The 19,174-nt window shown below is 41.3% G+C and overlaps 1 protein-coding gene across 2 annotated transcripts in view; it reads right to left on the bottom strand.

Moving 5' to 3' along the window:
• NEDD9 (neural precursor cell expressed, developmentally down-regulated 9) overlaps positions 1-19,174 on the bottom strand; it is a 99,914-nt gene that overhangs the window by 36,772 nt on the left and 43,968 nt on the right. The window contains exon 1 of one of the 2 annotated variants that reach the window (XM_077809114.1): positions 12,112-12,190. The exons of the other annotated variant lie outside the window; for it this stretch is intronic. Coding sequence (XP_077665240.1) covers positions 12,112-12,123 — 12 coding nt within the window. The 5' untranslated portion in view covers positions 12,124-12,190. Of the gene's footprint in view, positions 1-12,111; positions 12,191-19,174 lie in introns of those variants that run through there. 2 annotated transcript variants of the gene reach the window in all.

Raw genomic sequence — 19,174 nt, 5'->3', positions numbered from 1 at the left:
CTTAAGATGTTGATGTGCTCCATGAATGGATCCCAGATGGGGATTCAAATTTAGGGTCCAATCCTGTGAGGTAACTGAGCACCCTTAACAATGAAGGGCCTGTGTTCCAGCCCTATAATAAAAGTAACTCCTTGTCAAGATAATGGGAGCTACTCCTGTCCTGTAACACACACTTCATTGGGCCCTAGGTATGGAAAGCACTTAGCACCTTGCAGGGCTGAGCGGAGGGTCTACTAGCAAATCTGTGGCTCAGATAAGTCAGATCTTGGTGGTAGTTTCCAGAGGAGGATTTAATGCACAATGATGAAAGCCATCCACTGGGGAAAGGGAGGGAGATACTGAAAGGAGAAATAGGGAGAGTTTCAAACTGAGGGTGGGAAAGCACACCAGTGCTTTACCCTGTGCGAATAAAATACCTCATTGTTCTCGTCATTTCTGTGCTTGACGTTTTCAACTGGACAAGCGATTTAAAAGCAAAACAAAAACCCTCCACTTTCTGGTTAAATTATAATGCCCTGTAAATGTAACTATATTCCTGGAAAAGCAATAAACCACATCTCTACATCATCAAGTAAACTGGAGGAGGTGGGGTTTGGTTTTTTTTTTTGGTTTGGTTTGGTTTTTGCTTCTCAGATTGTGATAAGGAAACTTGGGAAATCTGGCCTAAAATTTAAGTGCCTAAATAAGAAGCCAAATTGTCCCTTTTAATTTTTGCTCTGGAAGGGGTAAAAGTAGCAGAAAGGCCACTAAAATGGCATCAAAGCCTGCCAGATGCAAAGGAAGAAGAGTTCAACTAACATGGAGACAGCTCTTCCTCTCACCACATAGCATGCCCTCTGCATGGATTCTATGCAACTGGGAATCTGCAGGTCATGGCTGGGTAAAAAAGTGGATAGTGCGGGTAATGCTGTTTTATGTGTCATCAAGGAAAATAGCAATGAGTTAATGCTGACCCCAATACCATTAACATCTGTGGGCTCCTGCTCTGTGTTTTAAAACCCTCTTAGAGATGGTGTAGAAGCCAGGCTTAGCTGTTGATGGTATAATTCAAGATGAAGCAGTACTTTCAGGTGGAGAGAAGAGCCCACACCATCTATGTAAATGTGAATTTCTCACCATATTTTCCTGTAGACCTTTGGAAAATCAGCAACATTGGAGCAACATGTCCCTGCTTACTCTGTGGGAAGGCAAACTGCAGCCCTTGTCCTGCCTCCAAAACCTGGCCATTCTGGGGGAAACTCCCTCAATGTTAATAACTCAAATTTTTCTACATCTTTTCCCTACCCGTTGTTTTTTCCCAAAGGGCGGTGATCTAGCACTATGATTTTAAAAGGGCTTTTCAAATCTGCACAGTGACCGGTATGCATTCCGTAACAGCAACAAAAGAACAAAAAAACAAAAACAGCACCACACCAAGCAAACAGTACAGTGTAAGTGATCTCACTCTGATTAAACCCCACAGCAGTAAAAAATAGAAGTATGTGGAAAACGTAAATTCTTTCCCTGAGGCAGTCAATTACTGCCTTAGTTAAAGGAGACTGGATGTTGCATGCTTATGGGTAAAAAGAGTAGAGCAGAAAAACAATGTGAAAGAGAAGAAAAAAAAACAACCCTGAAATCTGGTTTAAGTTTTGAAACTTTCCACTTGCAGGCACTTGCAACAAGTCTTTTCCCAGATAGACTTACACTTTCTCTGTACAACTTGTTAGGGAAAATCATGACAACACGGTGGTCCCAGACTAGTTATAACACTCATTTTGAAGTGAAGACCAAACGTTAGCAGGGTGGTTCATTATGTTCAAGTCTTTAGCACAGTTTGGGGACTTTTTTTATATTGCAAATGTGGTGTCACCAGTGTGGGAGACAACTGTGTCTTAAATGGGGTTCTCCAACACAGTTGAAGTTGTACCGTAGATGAGGCCTAATATTGCTTGAATAATAAAGCACTCAGATATTTACTATGGTTGTGAGGACCATATAAATGCCTAAACAGACAGACAGACAGACAGAAGGCACACGCACACATAATGTAATATAAATATATATATATATATAAGGCAGCCCAGTAATGTAATATAAAAATATATATATATAAGGCAGCCTTCTCTCAGTTACAACAGTAAAACCTCACTGAATTCAGTAGGATAGCACCAGTATAACTGAGAGTAGAGTTAAGCCCATTGTATTTACAGATTAATACAGTGCATCAACACAAAGAAAAATCCACTAGAAGATCTCTTCTTGGCAATAGAACCTTAAAAATCCTAGGCAACTGATTGGTTGTCACCGGCATTTTAACTCAATGTAAATTTACTAAGAAAAGACACACAAACCCAGCTACTGCAAAGTACGTGTCAGACAGGCAAAGGATACATTTCGTTGTTTTCGCTTCTGGATAAAGAATTGTGCATTGAAGGGGGTTTCTGAATTGTCATGGTCTGTTTTCCCTAGTGAGCAAGATGACATTCATTGGGAAACCAGATTTATTCCCAGGCCACTTCTACATTCCCCAGGACCCATTGTCTCCACATGATTCACAGGGTTGTTCCCGCTGAAATTTCAACCTCTCAGTGAACGGGACGTGTTTAAGAAAAGGCCTCTGATGGGCTGATTGCATTCCTGTAGAGTAAATCCATTATTACTGCTTTTCCTTTCCAGGGCAGGCTAATCCAGCCTGACTATGAATGAACTGGCTTTAAAATAAATACATAAATAAAAAGGCAGGCGTGGGTTCCAATCCTAGAGAGGGGAAAAAATATACAATTTTCGTCATCCTGCACAACTGTTTCTGGGACTCTGAACTGCAGCTTTAGCTGTCCAATTTCCTGACAAATACAAGGCACACCCAAAAGTGCACTTGGGAAAAATTAACCCCTTAAAAATGAGGGTAATTTCCACTACTATTAAAGCCTAGACAAAGGGGAAAAAAGCAAAGGGCCATTTTGCAAGAGCAGCCTGTGATAGGCAGCAATATTCAAGAGTCAAATTCTCTGCTGGTGTAAACTGGTCCAACTCCATTAACATCCATGGAGCTTCATCAGTTTACACCAGGAGAGAATTTGGCCTAATATCTCTAAATCCAGCTTTAATTAGCAATAGCAGAAATTGTGTTTAAGGTATATTTTATTCACCACTGTTTACTTTGCTGTACGCACACTGACGCCCCATAGTATGTCTGTGTGATAGTTCCTACTGAAGACCTAGTATAAAGCATCTTGTAATCACAGAAAGATACCCATCGATCATGTAAAAATTTCAAAAGTGCCTACGTGACTTAGGGTGAAATTTTCAGAAGCAACTTAGTTGTCCCATGGAAAATCAATGGGATTAAAACTCCTAAGTACTTAAGTCACTTTGAAAATGTGATTTAGGCTCCTAAATTGCTTTGGAAAAAATTACCTGGTATCAGTTTTGTTAAAGGGTTGTTTTAATGGCCCTAAACCAGCTAGTAATAGTGATATTATGGTAATCATAAAATACCGTGTTTGGATTATGTCACGGAGATCGCGGAAGTCACAGAATCCGTGACTTCCAACGATCTCTGTGACATTGGGGACCATGCCCACAGCAGCCCAGCCTCCGCAGGTGGCAGGGGATCCCTCCCAGGTACTGGGCAATGGGGTCCCTGCAGCTCCTGGCCACTGCGGGGCAGGGCAGGGGGCAGGATGCTGGACCCTTCTCCCTCCCCATTTTGTCAGGGATGTTTTTAGTAAAAGTCAGGGACAGGTCATGGCTTCCGTTAATTTTTGTTTATTGCCCATGACCTGTCCATGGCTTTTACTAAAAACATCCCTGACAAAATCGTAGCCTTAGTCATGCTGAAAGGTGAACTGTCAGGCTGGAGGGAGGTTACTAGTGGAGTTCCTCAGGGATTGGTCCTGGGACCAATCTTATTTAACATTTTCATTAATGACCTTGGCACAAAAAGTGGGAAAGTGCTAATAAAATTTGTGGGTGACACAAAGTTGGATGCTATTGCCAATATGGAGGAAGACTAGAATATCATGAAAGAAGATTTGGATGACCTTGAAAACTGGAGTGATAGAAAAGTGATGAAATTTATTAGTGCAAACTGCAAGGTCATGTACTCTGGGACTAACAACAATTTTTTTTTCTATAAGCTGGGGACATATCAGTTAAAACAACAGATGAGGAGAAAGACCTGAGTGTATTGGTCAATCACAGGATGACTATGAGCCACCAATATGATGGGGTCTTGAAAAAGGCTAATGCAATCCTAGGATGCATCAGGCGAGGTATTTCCAGTAGAGACAGGGAAGTGTTATTACGATTATATAAGGCACTGTGAGACCTCCTTTGGAATAGTGTGTGCAATTCTGGCCTCCCAGGTTTAAGAAATTTGAATTCAAACTGGAACAGGTGCAGAGAAGGGCTGTTAGGATGATCATAGGAATGGAAAACCTACCTAATAAGAGGAAACTTAAGGAGCTTGGCTTGTTTAACCTAACCAAACAAAGGCTGAGGGGAAATATGATTGCTCTCTATAAATACATCAGAGGGATAAACACAAGGGAGGGAGAGGAGTTATTTATGATAAGGGACAATGTTGGCACGTGAACAAATGGATATAAACTGGCCATCAACAAGTTTAGGCTTGAAATTAGATAAAGGTTTCTAACCATCAGAGGAGTAACATTCTGGAACAGCCTCCTAAGGGGAGCAGTGGAGGCAAAAAAATCTAACTAGTTTCAAGAATGAGCTTGATAAGTTTATGGACGGGGTGGTATGATGAGGTTGCCTACAAAAGCATGTGGCCGGCCCATCTGCAACTATTAGTAGCAAATATATCCAGGGGCTAGCAGTGGGACACTAGATAGGGAGGGCTCTGAGTTACAACAGTGAATTCTTTCCCAAGTGTGTGTCTGGTGGGTCTTGCCCATGTGCTCAAGGTCTAACTGATCACCATATTTGGGGCTGAGAAAGAAAGTCTCCCCCCCCACAACCCCCAGTCGGATTAGCAGAGACCCTGGGGAGTTTTTGTTGTCTTCTGCAGCATGGGGCATGGGTCACTTGCTAGTTTGAACTAGAGGAAACAATAGAATCTTTGTAACTTGAAGTCTTTAAATCATGATTTGAGGACTTCAGTAACCCTGCCAGAGGTTATGGGTCTAGTACAGGACTGGGTCAGTGAGGTTCTGTGGCCTGCACTGTGCAGGAGGTCAGACTAGATCAGGGGTCCCCAACATGGTGCCTATGGGTGCAATGGCGCCCGCCAGGGCAGTTGTGTGCACCCGCAGGACACCGCGCCGCCGAAATGCCGCCACCAAGTGTGGCTGCAGGGGAACTGCCTGCTGAAATGCCGCCGGGAAGCGCTGCTGTTTCTTGGCGGCATTTCGGCAGCAGGGTGTCTGGTGCCCGCCACAGTCTTCTGGGAACAGGAATATGCTATTCCCATATAAAGGTTGGGGACTACTGGACTAGATGATCACAATGGTTGCTTCTAGCCTTAAAGTCTGTGGAGTCTATGAGTGTGGAGGTGACAGATTGCTGCACCCACTTACAAGTGTCTGTGACTCAGGAGAACTTTTGACTGAGTCCGATAGAATTCTTTCTGAGGACTCCAGTCGCAGCACACCTCAGAGTATTGACTCCAGTGGGTGCAAGCTCACTGTAGTGTAAGCCGCTCCCCAGTAAACACACACAAAGAGTTCAATGGTCAATGATAAAATGCTATAATTCAGGATTAGGGTACAGCGATCCTCGCTGATAACCAGATTTATCAGTAATGTTTTCATCAGCATCAGTTTTTGTGCAGTTAACAGAAAAATTTCCTCCTCTGTCTGTCTGGGCTATCCTAAAGCCATCTTCAGAATATGTTTCCTAGGGCAACTTCACAGGCTATTACTGCTGCTACCACCACACCAGTAATGGATCATAAAAGCCACTTCTGGCATATAAAAACAATGTTCGGGTCTTCTGAAGGTCATCATCATCATATCAGTTGAGGTGTTATTAATAGAGGCAAACTGCCTTAGAGTAACAACGGACCTGAATCTTCACTAACAACATGATCTGAACATTTATAGAGATCTCAAAAAGTGTGGTTAAAATCCATTTTACATACAATTTTCCCAGGCCTCTATAACTCATGGACTCAAGTGAAAGCAGAAGTAACAAAATATCACAAGTAAGACTGTTCTTATGGTATTTCTAATGACTCAGCCCACACCAGGAACTACTGGGCTTTTTATTCCATTTGGTTTTGTTGTTGTTGTTTTATTTTTGTTTGTTTAGAAACCATAGATAATCTAGCCAAATTTCCAGATTAAATAGGTTCAGATACATTTATCATCAACACCTGAACTTTTGCATCCTTATGTAGAGAGCCTACAAACCATTTAAACAATTGCCCATCATTATCTAGTTCTTTGACATGACTTTATAGTAGGTTCGTTTAGAGTTGGATGACCCAATAGTTAGGGGACTCGCTTAGTACTTGAGAGACCTGGTTACAGTTCTCTGCTCCACCATAGACTTCCTCTGTGACCTTAGATAAATCACTTAGCCTCTTTGTGCCTGTTTCCCATCTGTAAAATGGGTGTTGTGAGTGAGGTGCTTACATACTATGGTGATGGGAACCCTATAAGTACCTAAAATAGACAGTTGATAGGCGAGACCATGCCATACTGTCCTCCTCATAGACTAACAGAAGAGAGAGAACTGAGTTTATAACTATGGTCTCTGATACAGTCAGCCCTTGGTGGGGAATGGCTTCAGCAGAAATGACCAGCAGTCTGGTCCCAAGTCCTGCAGACTCCTAAGATGCATGGAGACAAGAGCCACCTGCCCAGTACCTATCTAATCGCTACTAACCCCTTTGGTCTTCTCCGGGGCATTGGCAGTATGTCAATGCCACCATTGCCTTGTTCATTGCCACCGCCTTTTGTGCTTGATGTCAAGGTTAACAGCTGCTTTCCAATCGTAACCCACTTGTCCTACATTATGGTGCACAAACCCTTCAAAGCACCTGCAGAGAGGCATTTCCATGGTCGCTGAGACTGTACTCTTCTCTTTCACATTCACCCAACATACATCCATTTGTATTGCCCCTCTCCACTGACATGGGGGTCAGTATGGTTCTTGGTCAACCCTCAGGTAAAACTCCCATTACATTTAATCGGAATCTTTTTTGAGTAAAGGCTGCAGGATTAGTCCCATGGCCCAATATGAATTAAAACATATATGTGTATTACTGAATTGTATAATATGAGGTAAATTTTAAATTCTTAAAGGGAACATTTTTAAGAGAGGCAGGCTCAAAAACTGAACCAGATTTGCAAAGATTGTTGTCAATGGTAATGTCTTCTAGAAGTGTGTGTAACTTGTTCAATTTGTTAGTGCTAAATTGGCTTCTAATAAGAAAATCCTTCCTGTCAACAATACTGGTTTCCAGACTGCTAAAAATCAGCAAGAAAAATCTGTTACAAGTTTATCATGTTCCTTTTTTGATGATGATCTGCCCTTTAAGATATAAAGTGACTAAATCAGTCTAAACGCTGTTTATTGCCTGGTAGACTGAAGGGTAGTCTTTAACTTTGTTAGTTTGCTCTGTGGTGTAATTTTTGATAAGGTTTTACAAACCTTATTTACTGCACTTTCATACCTCAACAGTCACAGGGTGAAGTCAGGAATGTAAGAGTAAACAAAACAGAAGGGTTTTGGTCAGTAAAATACAGGCAGTTCTTTTTCCTTCACGTAATCAAATAATTTGTTGTACATTGCCCGGTTTACAAATAGCTTTTCACAAGCATTTCTGGTTGGAAATATAGTATTTCTTCCCAGTGGCACTATTTTGTTTGACTTGGCGTGCAGGGCATTGTAATTAAGTCTATATATTACTGTCCAGTACAAATGGCAGGCATTTCAAACCAGTTTGTTTAGGTTCCTTTCTTGCCTGGCAAATTATTTTAAAATGGATAATCAAGACCTCATACTTGACATTTACATCATTCTTATGTGTTTTAAACAAGGCGAGGAATGCAGTCATAGTCCACCCACCCAACACAGACACCTTTTTGGATTCTATAACAAATACATTTTTCCCCCCTTTGCTTGTGATTGGTGAATAGCTATCAAAGCCTTGTTATCACAGTACTCTTCCATTGTGTCACAGCGTATCTAGTCATGGTAGCACCTAATTACATTTTCATTACCGTAGTCCAAAGTTTTAGTAATGGACATTTTGTTTGCCAAATCATAGGTTGGGTTTGGATTTAGAAATTGTGAATTTTGAAATATGTAATACCGGGATGACGTGCTCCCAGTGAAAAGTCTATAGGATGTAACATGCCATAACTGGATAAAAAAGAACCTGAGGTATGCCACAATACAATCACAATGTAATGGAATATATATTTGATAGTCTTTCATACAAAATCACGAGACATTTCACAGTCAATATGCAAATACACATACACAACACAGCTTGCAATGTAGGTACGTCTGGTAGAACACAGGTGAAAGGTATAAAGGTCTGACTAATTAAATATTGGGAAACTAGGAGATTAAAGATGTAGGACTGATGGTGAAGCATAGAAGAAAAATCTCATCTACCTTAGTGTCAAATTCAGTTCTGGTGTACATAGACACAGTTCCACTGAATTTGACCTAGGGAGTGGATTAAGGAATGGCACAGACAAAAAAAAACTGGATTGAAATCTTGGCCTCATTAAAGTCAATGGGAGTTTTACCATTGGCTTCAGTGGGGGCCATAATTTCACCCCTGTAGTTTGAGGACTAGGCGGGCAAACGAAAGAAGTTTAGCTGAGCAAATCCTTTTTCACTACCAGATCTGTTGGAGGAAGATTTTGAGAAAGACAAAAAGAAGAAGTTCAGGTTAGGTAGTGAGCCAGATCCTTCTCTCACCAAGAAGCAACACTCCACATGGAATAAAACCATTTTCTCAGTTACCTCAGTAAACAGGCTATTCTGATGTACAGGTACAAGAAAAGTAAAAAAACAAAAACAAACCAGCAGCCAGCACTTATTGCACTGGGAAAATTACAGGAAGTTGTTCGTGAAACACTGTATACTGTACACCTGTCATAAATGCAACCTGACATTTTTTTCAAATCAAAACTTAAAATATTAATACTTATACTATTATTTTCTTCTCCCTCCAGTAAGCAAGGACATAGAGAAAAATAATATAAAATAAAAAATATATTCAAGTGAGGAAATATTGTACAAGCAGGTATTCTCTTTGTAGTCCATCCCCCCCACCTTCCCCGTGGCTGAGAAATAAATCTAAGGATATTTGTCCTGGATAAACAGTTTAAATAAATACTTCAGACTTCCCAGGAAATGTAAACACACTAGTTTGGCAGGAAGGTTCATGGAGACCAAAAACCTTCTGTCTTTTTTTATGGTTCTTTCTTTTTCTTTGTCTAGCCTGCTCCATCTAGAATTACGTAATCCCCTTCCAAACTGAAGCTCTCATTCTCACTAGACAGGGAAGGAACATTACAGAACAGGGAAGATTTCAGTTGTGGAAGTGGCTTATTTCATACTCTCTCAGTGCCTCGTGGCTAGTGTGAAATATGATCACCTTACTACTGTAGAGTTGTTTCTTGGCAGTGTGCAAGGGAGGGAGGGTGATGAGATTGTAGGGAGTTGTATAATCTTGCAGATCTGTCATTTTGCAGTCAAAGCACAGTATAGGTCATTTGTGAGTGAGAATATATTTAATTAGCTAAAGTTTAATGCTAAAACAAATGACCGTTTCCACTAAGTGAGACAGTGGTTTCAGCGCTTTCCATATTTTGTTATATTATTAATTATTCATGTTCCCTCTGTGTGTAAGTGACTCTTTCTCCAAACCAGTACCAAATAAAGATAGACCTGAACTCTAAAGTTTGGGGGCATTTGGATCAGTGGTTTTGGCTCAGCCCATTATAAACATTGAGTCAGCCATAGAGTTCAGATCCAGATCTGAACTTCCCAAATGACTTGGTGTTTCTGTTTGTCATTCTGGGTCATATATGACACCTATTGCTATGGTATCTGAGTGCCATAGATGGAATCTGGGGTTCAGCTAATTAGAGAAATGGGAGCTGGCCATAAAGTCTGGATCTGGATCCAAACTTTCCTAAAGTCTGTGAGTGTTTCGTTTCTAAAGGCTTGGACTGAGCTCATCTTCAGGATCAAATAAGAACGTACACAGTTAAAAGTGAATGTGGGTGTACAAGTATTATTGCCACTATTTATTTGTATTCTGGTAGCATCTGGAGGTCCCACTCTATATAGGTTCTTAAACCACACTCACCACCTCAAGATCAGGGCTCCCTGATGCTAGATACAGTACAAATATAATAAAAAGATTGCTCCTTCCCAAAAAGAGCTTGCAATTTAAGTGTGAATGATGGGTGTGACTTTTCTAATTCACCTTTTTATTGACCTTGATGAGGTTTTTTTTGTAGGGGAGGAGCTAAAATATTCTTTCCCTCCCCCTTTTTTCCAATCACAAAAGATTACTGTAGGGTCTATACATTAGTCTAATGCAGCAATCCAGTACCCTGCCCAGTTATTTATAATTTGTGTAACACTATGATTGATTGACCCATCAGCACTTCATGTTTATGTTTTTGAGAACAACTGTATTAAATAGATCTGATACATTAAAGTGTTTTGGTTGGTTTGTTAAAGAATGAAGAGAGGAATATGGTTCTAATTTCCAAATATATAATTAGTTTCTTGCTCACAGCTAATTAAAACCAACCATGTTTTAAAAGTTGCAGCGTGTTCACATAAAACATATGTTGTTAAAGTGTGGGAAACAGGCTCATCATTTCACAGGGGGAAAACAACAATTTCCATATTTATAAACAGTGCTGGACAATAATGCTGGAAATCACTTAGGAAGATGTATTTTGATATATCTATAAATACATTTTACATCCACAGATGTAAATGTCCTTCTTGATTATACCAGTGAAACTCTGAAGTCTCGGCAATTATGCTGGTGTAAATGAGGGGAGATTTTAGTTCCTTGTACAGATGTGTAGTGCTGCACTTGCATCAAAAAAGTTACAGGAAAGCACATTCTCCTTTGAAATCGAACAAGATTAAAAAATCAGAGAATCAATCCTCTTCCAGGTTATCACTATATACTATACACTTCTTTTCCATTTAAGGGACCTAACTCTGCTCTCACTTGCACCATCGTGAATCTGGAAAAAAGAAAAGGAGGACTTGTGGTACCTTAGAGACTAACCAATTTATTTGAGCATAAGCTTTCGTCGTGAATCTGGAGTAACTTCCTTTGACTTCTGTGCAGTCAATTCAGATTTTACACTGGAATATGGGGGAGCAGAACTCGGTCCAAGAAATTCATGCAGAATGCTACCGTGTCTCAGTCAGCATAAGATTTTTTCCCCCCCCGGCTAGCTCCTTTTCTTGATTATACATTAATACAGTACGTACCTGCTGACACAAGGTTAAAGTGACCGTTTTCTTATAAAGTGCCAGTTAATGTTTTGCCAGGGATGAACGCAAGAAGAATTTTTACAAGGGTTCAACAGAACTGTAACCTAATTCATGTACTACTCACTTTATGTGTACCAGGCTTTCTGCTAAAAACGCCTTATATTTTCAGAAAAGAGCAACAAATCCTCCCTTTATCCACGTTTCGAGCCTCAATATTAACGAGTTCAGAAAATGGTGGGTAGAATTTTGCAAGGTCTCTTTGAAACACACATGGCAAAGTCATTCAGAGCAGAAGAGAAAGAGAGACTTTAAAAACTGCCTTAGGATGAATCCAAAAATAAGTGAGTCTGAGACCTGGAAGCGTGGCTTTCCCACCTCCTTTGAGCTACTACTATATCTGTAGCAGTTGCAGGAAATCAGCTGCGAGCTTGCCTAGGGACAGTGTGACACCCTAAATTCTGTCTAGTTTTTAGACTGTATTTCAAGCAAAGTGCTCTACATCCATCGAAGGGAATACACCCGCTCATCCAGTCCCTCTCCTAGCCCGCAGTGCACCGGAATGGAGCTGTCAATCAGAATCCCTTTGGAATTAAAGATGTAAATGGCTCCCGCCCCACATATACGGTATTAAATAAGAAAACCCCTTCCAAGAAGCCACTTCCTTACCTTATACTTCATATTTGCAGGCTTATATGGAGTAGTCTTCTAAAACTAGACAACATACGTCGAGATCGCACGTCTTTTCCCACCCATGTAATGTCTTATTGAAAGCAAATGAAAATAGTCCCAGAATTGCAGTTGGTTTGCCAGTCTAATTTGAGAGGTCTCGGTACTGCTAAATTTTCAATGTCTCTGAGCTCATGTTGGGATTGTTGGAGGCAGATTACTGAACTCATTTGCATAGCTTCCTACTATTGGCTAAAAGGGCAGAATTGTGGGGACAAGGTAACATGGATCCCACCCACCCCCAAACTTTTTGAAACTCCCCTTCTAACAAAGATCACTTACTATGACATGAATTTCTACTACGAAAGAGGAGGGGGCGTGAGAGAGAGATTGAGGGTGAAATCTTTTAAAGATTAGCTTCGTTTCTTTAAGAAATCAACTCACAAAACAAGTTCCGACAGTCCTGCTTCCTGTGACCTAGCAACTCCTTCATAAACCAGTTTCATTTCAAAGCCATTCACCCCATAATCGCCACATGAAATCGACTATGGGAACAAAAGCCTTTCTGTCTACGGTACTCTCTTTACTCACCACCCCTGCTGATATCTCTTTTGGTCGCTGTTCTGTTTTTGTTCTTTTCAAGGTTCAAAGTGCTCCGACTGTCAGACTGAAGCAAGCGCCTAAAATATTTTTTTCTGACATGACAGAGATCAGGCACTAAAACTTTCTCAGAAATGTACTCTGCACCTACACTATTCTAATGATGACGAAAATGTGCACCGTGCTTTACAGACAGAATAAAATACATATGATATTCAGACAGTATACATCTGGCAGCCACCATTGGTTTAGATGAATACTTTGTTAAATTCGAGCTCTCTAATGCTGCCTATTACCTTTTCCTTGTAGTCCTTCTTTCAGTGCTAATTCTCTTGGTGCGCACACTTCTATCTTTGTTTTTGAACAGTTAGGGTTTTCATTCCTGTCTTCCTGCTTTGTGAGATGGTCTGTTAACAGACCAATCATTATCTCTTGAATCAAAATGCCAAGTGTTCTCTTTGCATGGGAAAGGATTGTTATTTACATATTGATTAGACACTGGAGGGCAAGCTAGCTTTAATGCTCTCTATGCCTGGTTTAAACTGTGACCCCTGTAAAATCAGTATAGTTTGGTAAAAAGAAAAGGAGGACTTGTGGCACCTTAGAGACTAACCAATTTATTTGAGCATAAGCTTTCGTGAGCTACAGCTCACTTCATCGGAGTGCTACTCTGAAATCTATAGTTTGGTGGTAATTCCTTTGTGATTACTTGGGGGCAGGCAGTGCTTAATTTGTAATGAAAGAGGTGCTGGGGCTCAAACAATTAGGTGACATGGCTCAAGCAATTTTTTTTTTTTTTACTTTCATAATTGAGGCGGCAAGCCCAGGGATGCCAGGGCTATGAACTGCCAAACCTAGAGGTGCCCGGTGCTCAGCCCTGACAAGCCCTGACACAAATTAAGCACTGGGGGCAGGAAAGAGAAGTGAAGAAAAAGTGAATTGATCGTGCCATGCTTTATAACTGGGCCTCAGGCTCCTAATCGGGCCTTGATGAGTCCAGTCCAGACACTAGCAATCTCTGAGTGGGAAGAACTCCAGCTAGACTAGATAACCCGGAAATAATTTTTTTTTCTTCTTCTGACCAATTTGGATCTAAGCCAGAAGTTCTAGGTCATAGATGGACTCTGACTGCTTCTAGAGTAAGAGAGTGTCTCCTATTGCTAAATTAAAAAGATTTCTACAGTGTGATAGAACCTCACTAATTCTCATGTGACTAAGCCACTAGCAAGGTCTCATTATTAAGCTTTCATTATGTATAAAAAATATAATACTGTATATTTCTATGATCCTATACTTGCATCTACAGTGAAGTACTGTTATAGATAATTAAAAGTATACTTCATTTTGTTAATTTAATTTATAAGTCTTTGATACAATAGCTTTGATATTTGTTTCCCAATTTGCTTACTCACGAAGACTCTGATCCTGCAATTGACTCCACATCAGCGCAATTGCAGGAATCAGACTATAATTCACAAAATTCAATAATCCACAACGGGGGGAACAATCTTTAATGAGGACTAGTGAGTTACTGCTGTGTGTGCTGATAAAGATACTTTAGAAGCCTACTATGTTATATTATAATTGTGCTCACAGTATAATATTCTGACACTTAACATTGCTATTGCTTGGACCTTTGGGTTTGTTGGTTTGTTTTTTCACTGTAAGTTTTCAGAGAAATCATGTGAATTAGTTTATACATAGAACAGTTATTCCATGTCAATTTACCAAATACTGAAATGTTCAACCATTCATAATGTGATGTTACCATGGATGTTTGATGGAATTATTCCTACTGATTAGTAGAGCATCAAAAATACTTAAATAGCTTCAACAGGATAACTAAAATTGTTTTCTGTGTCCACATAAATCAGAGAAAGCAAATAGCCAAGGACAATTTGAAAAATATTTGGATGATTAAATGTATCCCATAGACCTGTATAAACTTACTGTACCTGTAGTGAAAGTCTGAGTCTCTTTTAGGGCCTGACCTGCTCTGATCTTTCTTCTTGACTCCCTGAGGCTTTTGTGAGAGGATATAAACAGTTCCTTCTGGGCTACCCTCCTAAAGGAAGAAGGATAATCTAGTGGTCAGGGAATTAACTTGGGACTTTGGAATCCCAGGTTCAATTTCCTGTTCCACCACAGAGCTCCCTACGTGACCTTGGACTAGCCTCTCCCTTCCTCAGTTTTTTCATCTACAACAGGGAGTATAATAATCTTCCCTCTCTCATAGGGGTGTTATGAGAATAAATATATTAGATTGTGAGGCGCCCAGGCACTACGCTAATAGGGCAAGATAAGTACTTCAGATGCATAGAACTATGTTACTGGCTTTTCCTAAACCTAAACCCACAATGCATCTGTCTCTCTGTTGACACAGAAATAATAATGCTTAGCAGCATGTCACTGGTGTTTTTCATGTTCAGAGTGCTCTGCAGCCAGCAAAAACTAAACACAAGAATAAAGATTTGACAACCTGCCTTGTGTTTTAAGATTTTTCTTTTGATTTATTTAAAATGTCCTGCCACTGTTAATAGGCCATTTTAATGTGTTCCCTACATGCATATTAATGAAAACTTTTTGTCAAAGGCAAAAAATATTCAAGGAAGCAGTTTATTACTCTGCATAGTGGGTATTAAAAGCTTGTATGGACTCTGCTGAAAATAAATTTTGGGGTGTCAAATCTCAAAGTCCAAGTGACCAACAATACTGAATGGGAGCTTGTAATAGTCGTGCTTAAAAAAAAAATGAAGAAATAAATACATAAACTAATATTGTAAAGGAAAGCTAGATTAAAAACTCTCTGCTGTTGCCCCACTAAAGCAAATCAGTATCTTATTGCTCTGTGTTTTCAGACATGCCCTTCCTCTCTCTGGCCTACTCCATTTACCATCTCAGGTTTGCTTTGAGCTTTGAGGTGGCTTTTAATTTCCCCAAGGGTGAAATGCTCCTTCTTAATGCAACACTCCTAGCACAATCTGCAATATGGGTGAGTTTCCCCAACACACCATGAATGTCAGAAATTAGATACAACTTGAAAGGGGCATTTGTAAATGTGATCCTGTAAGCCTGACACATTGCTGAAAAATTAGACCTAACTGTATAAAGGGCATTTTTGTGGTTAGTACAGCTACTGAGCTTTTCTTAATGACCTCGTAGATTGCAATGTCTTTATTGCCTAATATTGTATTACAGGCATAGTTTTGGAAAGTTTTGACTCTGTTGTCTTGGCAGATCAGCTTAGTTATACAGGGTAACATGCTTATGAGATGAAATCCTGGCTTTACCAGGGTCTGTAGTGCAGAGCCAGCTTGCGCTGTGTGGCCTGGATTTATATTTACAGAGCCCTATTCAAATTCTTAGGAGGGCAACTTATGGAATGTGACCATTGACTCTTCCTCCAGAGCACAGTCAACGGGCCTGATTCTCTACTTTGTTGTTATGTCGCTACAATGTCAATGGAGTGGAGAATGAGCCCTATGACTTCATCTGTGTCTGCTTCCTCCTCACTCTCTTCTTGAATGCCAAATCTGGTAGTCAGGTATTTAGTGAAGAATGGTATCAGGGGAGCAAGAGCCCCTTCAGTGCCAGAGCTAGAACAGATGAGTGTCAGCCAGAGAGATTGAATGGGCTACGTGGTCCACAACAAGCACCTCTGGACAACAGCTGTGAAACAGATACATCTGCCAGGAAGAGAGCAGGGGACCTATTGAAGCAAATCAGCAAAGAACAACCCTGTGACAATTGGTGGGAGAAGAACAACAGACAGAGATCCTCTCTTCAGAGGTAACTTTAAAAACAATGCTAGGGGTCTCCAGATCCTTGTACCCCTTTGGCATGAGGAAGCTAGAGAGAAACCAGGGCCTGCGGAGGGCGCTTTGAGAGACTGATGTCACTGTCGCAGCACTGAGCTACCCTTCTTCTGCACAAAGCCTGACTGTCCATCAGGGGGCTGGAACAATTTTTAGAGTGGTGGTGCTGAGAGCTATTGAAATAAACTATAAGCCCTGTATATAATGGAAACCACTTCAAGACGTGGGATGCAGCAGCACCTGTAGTTCCAGCATCTATGCTGTCCATCAGACAGCATTATGCAGCAGTAAATAACATCTGCACCCCTTACAATCTTGTTAGCGGGTCTAAGGATTTGGTTTAAAAATGAACATGGATATATAGCGCAACTGCATTTCAGTGTGCAAATTACAGTTCTGACTATAGAGAATGAAGGTCCACATACAGGGCCTGGTCCTGTAGCCCTTATGCAGACCACACTTCCTTTGGCATGAGAACTGTAGGAGTAGTCCTCTGTGGAGTTGTTCTCTGAGGAATGGAATTACTGCACTCACTATAAGATAGTTCCATCCACAGCCAAAATGGTGGAATTTGATCCGCTGGGCAAATGTGTTACTGTTTTCATGAGGGAAATAACAAAAATATACCTCTGGCCTGGGCAGCCACTTACATTTCCCTCTCCTCTATGGGACAGAGAGGCTGCTGAGAGGTTCTTTTTTTGTGCCTCCTTCCCCAGAGCAAAAAAGGAACAATGACAAACTATGACAAATTACTGAATGAGGGAGGCAACCTAGTGACAGAGGATGTGAAAAAAGCTAATGTACTCAATGCTTTTTTTGCCTCTGTCTTCACGAACAAGGTCAGCTCCCAGACTACTGCACTGGGCAGCACAGCATGGGGAGGAGGTGACCAGCCCTCTGTGGAGAAAGAAGTGGTTCGGGACTATTTAGAAAAGCTGGACGAGCACAAGTCCATGGGGCCAGATGCGCTGCATCCAAGAGTGCTAAAGGAATTGGCGGATGTGATTGTAGAGCCATTGGCCATTATCTTTGAAAACTCATGGCGATCGGGGGAAGTCCAGGACGACTAGAAAAAGGCTAATGTAGTGCCCATCTTTAAAAAAGGGAAGAAGGAGGATCCTGGGAACTACAGGCTAGTCAGCCTCACCTCAGTCCCTGGAAAAATCATGGAGCAGGTCCTCAAGGAATCAATTCTGAAGCTCTTAGAGGAGAGGAAAGTGATAAGGAACAGTCAGCATGGATTTACCAAGGGCAAGTCATGCCTGACTAATCTAATTGCCTTCTATGATGAGATAACTGGTTTTGTGGATGAGGGGAAAGCGGTGGACGTGTTGTTCCTTGACTGTAGCAATGCTTTTGACATGGTCTCCCACAGTATTCTTGCCAGCAAGTTAAAGAAGTATGGGCTGGATGAATGGACTATAAGGTGGATAGAAAGTTGGCTAGATTGTCGGGCTCAGTGGGTAGTGATCAATGGCTCCATGTCTAGTTGGCAGCTGGTATCAAGTGGAGTGCCCCAAGGGTCGGTCCTCGGGCCGGTTTTGTTCAATATCTTCATAAATGATTTGGAGGATGGTGTGGATTGCACCCTCAGCAAGTTTGCAGATGACACTAAACTGGGAGGAGAGGTAGATACACTGGAGAGTAGGGATAGGATACAGAGGGCCCTTGACAAATTAGAGGATTGGGCCAAAAGAAATCTGATGAGATTCAACAAGGAGAAGTGCAGAGTCCCGCACTTAGGACGGAAGAATCCCATGCACCGCTACAGACTAGGGACCGAATGGCTTGGCAGCAGTTCAGCAGAAAAGGACCTAGGGGTTACAGTGGACGAGAAGCTGGATATGAGTCAACAGTGTGCCCTTGTTGCCAAGAAGGCCAATGGCATTTTGGGATGTATATGTAGGGGCATTGACAGCAGACCGAGGGACATGATCGTTCCCCTCTATTCGACATTGGTGAGGCCTCATCTGGAGTACTGTGTCCAGTTTTGGGCCCCACATTACAAGAAGGATGTGGAAAAATTGGAAGGAGTCCAGCGGAGGGCAACAAAAAAGATTAGGGGACTGGAACACATGACTTATGAGGAGAGGCTGAGGGAACTGGGATTGTTTAGTCTGCAGAAGAGAAGAATGAGGGGGGATTTGATAGCTCCTGTCAACTACCTGAAAGGGGGTTCCAAACAGGATGGCTCTAGACTGTTCTCAGTGGTAGCTGATGACAGAACGAGGACTAATGGTCTCAGGTTGCAGTGGGGGAGGTTTAGGTTGGATATTAGGAAAAACTTTTTCACTAGGAGGATGGTGAAACACTGGAATGCGTTACCTAAGGAGGTGGTGGAATCTCCTTCCTTAGATATTTTTAAGGTCAGGCTTGACAAAGCCCTGGTTGGGATGATTTAGTTGGGGATTGGTCCTGCTTTGAGCAGGGGGTTGGACTAGATGACTTCCTGAGGGCCCATCCAACCCCGATATTCTATGATTCTAGTCTATGATTCTATGAAAGACTTTTAATTTTCACCCAAAAAGCAAAACATTTGAGGGAAACTCACCAAGTAGTCTGTGTTTCAGCAAAGCACACAAAAAAAGTAGTTGTTCCCCATTTTGGCCAATGCTGGGAATTTTTTCCACTCATCTTTAGTACTGGAC

The sequence above is a fragment of the Eretmochelys imbricata genome, chromosome 2 (assembly GCF_965152235.1).
Source record: "Eretmochelys imbricata isolate rEreImb1 chromosome 2, rEreImb1.hap1, whole genome shotgun sequence".
NCBI classification, from domain to species: Eukaryota; Metazoa; Chordata; order Testudines; family Cheloniidae; genus Eretmochelys; species Eretmochelys imbricata.
Note: the sequence above shows the minus strand (reverse complement) of the source record. Positions and strands in the feature narration are given on the sequence as shown.